This window comes from Alternaria arbusti (genome assembly GCF_024043155.1).
Source record: "Alternaria arbusti strain BMP 1465 chromosome Unknown scaffold_60, whole genome shotgun sequence".
Lineage (NCBI taxonomy): Eukaryota > Fungi > Ascomycota > Dothideomycetes > Pleosporales > Pleosporaceae > Alternaria > Alternaria arbusti.
Window position 1 is genome coordinate 1 of NW_026250000.1, and position 3,859 is coordinate 3,859.

At 55.5% G+C, this 3,859-nt stretch overlaps 2 protein-coding genes across 2 annotated transcripts; both read right to left on the reverse strand.

Annotated features, from left to right (window-relative positions):
• Positions 1 to 1,255: 1,255 nt before the first annotated feature.
• Positions 1,256 to 1,986, reverse strand: J4E86_011822 (uncharacterized protein; the record flags this gene model as incomplete). The annotated part of the gene is made up of 2 exons (XM_051452294.1): positions 1,256 to 1,846; positions 1,921 to 1,986. 2 exons carry the CDS (start codon positions 1,984 to 1,986, stop codon positions 1,256 to 1,258), a joined length of 657 nt encoding a protein of 218 aa, XP_051296541.1.
• Positions 1,987 to 2,898: 912 nt separating this feature from the next.
• On the reverse strand, positions 2,899 to 3,447 carry J4E86_011823 (uncharacterized protein; the record flags this gene model as incomplete). Its single annotated transcript, XM_051452295.1, has 3 exons — positions 2,899 to 3,014; positions 3,063 to 3,245; positions 3,294 to 3,447. 3 exons carry the CDS (start codon positions 3,445 to 3,447, stop codon positions 2,899 to 2,901), a joined length of 453 nt encoding a protein of 150 aa, XP_051296542.1.
• Positions 3,448 to 3,859: the final 412 nt, after the last annotated feature.

Here is a 3,859-nt window from a genome sequence, read left to right on the forward strand (position 1 = left end):
TTCCTCCTCACTCTCATCTTCAGGGATGCCAATGTCACATTCACCAGTCCTAGCAGGGAAGAACAACATGTCCTTGTCTTCCGCGTCGGAGAGCTCCGGTTCAGGCTCCGAATAATACGGCCTGTGTCATGCGTTGCAGAAATATGTGATGTGTAGATGTGATAAACCTACTTCCCATCCTCACTCTCACAAATTGGTATGTTCTCACATTGCTTCATCACCTACCTGTATTGACCGTGTCCAGCGAAGGCGCTCAAGGAGAGTAGGCGCGAGTAGACGAACGCTCACCTTGAGACCGCGATCAAGAAGCTGGTCCGCGAGGTCTTGTCCGAACAGAGGTGTGACAATACCATGCACCGGTTCCAAGCCCAGGCTTTCCTAGCAATTTAAGAAGCGACTGAGCCCTTTATGGTGGGGTTCCTGGGCGGTACGATATGCTGTATTCTCGCCTCCCTGTTCATCGCCAACGGTTGTAGATAGCAATCTCCTCGCTTTTCACGCCCACCGCGTCACCCTCCTGCACAAGGACTTGACAGCAACAAGAGAGTGGTAGGAGAGGTTCAGACTGTTGGCGTAAGACGCTCGTTTGCCCAAATGTAATGTTCGGTACGCCTGCGTGGCGCTTCCTTGTAATGGGTTGGTTCTGCGCAGAGCACTGTGCGTGCTCATGTGAATCCGAGTTCGATACGTTCTGCACTCTATTCTGTGATAATTGACTGTGATAACGGCTGCCCTGCGTCTTTGAATATGGCCATGTATCGTACCACCCAGCCCCACTCAGCCATGTTCATCCGTACCCCAAACCCGCCATGTGTTTCCACTAGCGCTGCTGGGGTCGCTGTCCCGAATCAACAAGCATGGCGCCCAGGCCCAAATTGAGATCTATTCCGGGGCGTCCTCGAGCGTAGCCATCGCTCGCACGGGCCCTTGGGACCTTCCCGGAGGGATGGGCCGTGCGCGATGCTCACGCGACGGACAAGATGCCCTTACCCCAGACTGTCAGCATTATCCGTGCGATGAGCTTTTGGGTCTGGGCTGGGAAAGGGCCACCGTCAAGACGACCCCGTCCAAACCCAAGGCAGACCCATGTGCCGGCGAAGTCAAAGTATACAAGACAAGCATTGCTTCACAATTGCGGCAGGGAGCAAAGTCAGGAGAATGCACAATGTATTGGAGTACTCAATCCCATTCTAGTCAGCCTGTCTTGCTACTCACGACCTGCACTCCCGCTCAAACCTTCCTCCACATGCCTGCTCTAATCCAGGTAATCCTCAAGGCGCTCGAGGAGGGTTTCGTAGACCTTGGCATAGACTTGGGGTAGGCTGGCACCAGGGGGCTTGAAGCGGTTGTCGAAGTTGACGATGCGCCAGTCCAGGATCTCAACGCCCTCGAACTGTTCTCGGTCCTTGAAGTGGGAGGTCATGGGGAAGCGGCGGCTGTTGTTGTCACAGGCCATGGTGTACAGGCGGACGGCAACAGCACCGTTCCCCTGGGCACCAACATCAACGCCGTTAGCTTGCTCGTTCAGGATGAAGGCGGCGAAGACGAGATGAGGGACTTCCGTCTTCGAGTTGGGACCATCTGCAGTAACGACGGGGGCGTTGGGGGTGTCAGCCATAAAGACACTTGGGTCAGCGGTGAGAGCCGCATTGCCGTTGCGCGAGGCAGGGTTGAAGTAGAGGTGGCCGACAGTGGCGATGGTGTCTGGAAGTTGGCGCATATCGATGGTATCGCCGGCGCCATCGTCTTCCTCGATGGCCTCCTCATCGTGAGTCGTACCGACAGGACGAAGAAACCAAGGAGGAAGTGGGCAGATCGGGATGTGGCCAGGCTTGGGAGAGGGCTGCTGTAATATATGTCAGCTTTACACTTGGAAGGAAGAGACCCCGGCAGAGCGATGAGAACCCGAGACAGACTTACAGGCAGAGCCATCGCGTGGAACCACTGCGTCACGCCGTAGGTGTTGACAAACCAGCTGAGTGTCATGATGGCGTGGGGGGTTGGGATGCGGGAGGGGATGAAGCTTGTGTTGAAGGTGAAGGATTTTGGTTGAAGAGGAAGATCTTGGTAGAGGGTAAGAAGTGTGGTGTTGAGGATAATCGAAAAGGTAGACGAGTTAGAAGCAAGGGGAGGGTGAATACTTATACCAGACCGCCGCATCCTGCTTCCGTGTCGCAATCATAGCGCCTGCGGTAAACTTGCGCGCCCGATGCCGTCCGTATGCGGATCCCGCCGATAAGGGTGCGAAGGCAGCTGCCAGTAAGAGAGTTAGGAGGATAGGCATGTGTATGCTGCGGACGAAGTAGCAATCGCCTCGAAGGTGCGTTGGTTGTTGGGCTGAGGTTGTGCGGATGTCAGTCTTCACGTGCGGATCTGTTCGTTGGGGATGTGAAAGTGGCAGCCAATCAGAGCATCGGGAGGATGGACATGGCTGCGGCGAAGGCGACTTGGTGGCCGCTGTGACGTTGAGGTCGTTCGAGCTGTGACGCGGGGGTGTGGTCGAGGTGAGGCCGCGCAAACGCAGGCTTTCCCATGCGCATCTGGCCGCTCCAGCTCAGCCCGAGAAAACGAAGCCCGTGGGAGCGCCAGGCTGCTCGAGATATCCGCGGCGAAGGAGGGGTGGTTGTTGCGATGACGCCGGGTTGACTGTGGAAGTGAAGCCGCGAAAACGCGGAAGGTGGACGAAGATATCGCCCAAGTAGGTTGGTGGATGGGTCGAGTTATGGTTGCGGTTGGGGCAAGTATACCTACCCAACGCCTTTTCAGAATCCCAGCAGCGCATAGATGCTAGTTATCACAGTTATCTACCATGGCATGTAACAGTTTCGCGTATATTGTAGGTTCCTAGGAGTACAGATCGTTTCTTTCCACGCCTCGTGTCCGTAACGACGAAGGTCCTCAAGTCCTCTTGAACGTTGTGGCAGATCCCAGCTTGTTGTAGTACCAGAGCGCCAGGTTTGAGTCTCTTGTGTTAATGGTGATCCGTTTTGCATGAATCGCGTTCAAATTTATATCTATAGTAATTAGCGGATTGTATGTGCGTTGGAGATCGCTGGACAAACCTTCAAAGTACCCAACAACGAAAGCCTCTGTCGCCTCTTGCAAAGCACTGAGCGCAGCCGCTTGGAATCGGAGGTCTGCCATGTATTCCTGGGCTATCTCGCGAGCAAGGCGGGCAAAGGGCAGCTTGGGCAGGAGGAGTTCGAACTCCCTTTGATACCGTCGGATCTCTCGAATCGCGACCGCTGCTAGTTGTCAGTCCTGTAGTGGGAGTAATGGTTGTGAGAACGTACTGCCAGGCTTCTTGCGTTTCTTCGGCCTCCCCTCGCCGTCTGGCTGATTTGTTGCCTTCGCGGCCGGTTTCTTGCGTGCCGCCTTGGCCGCCAATGGTTTGGGTACGCTTTTGCCGCCAGTGGAGAGCCTAGCAGTCTGCTTCGTGCGAGCCATGTCGTAGATGTCGAGGTAGGGTGAGTGGCGATTGGGGATCGGCGACGATGGAGATGGGTCGCGCGTTGCTTGGGTGATAGGCTGTTGTCATGGGCTGCTATAACAGCAAGCTGTAGACGTCGGTGGGCGGGATAGTAGACGTCGGATAGTTTGAACGTTGGAGACAGTCGTAGCGCGGTGCACGGGCTGCCGCAGCGGTGAGTGTGCGGGTAGGTGGATGGGTTGGTAGAAGTTCGATAGTTTGAACTTTTGAGATAGTCCAGCCCAAAGTCGAACTCCGTCCTTTCACCTGCCCACCTACTCACCTACCCACCGCTACTGCGCTCGATTCCACTGTCAGTCATCTCGCTACTTCGATGCGTATCATGAAAGACGAGCATTACCACGCGCCCAAAGGTCTTGCCGCACCCTC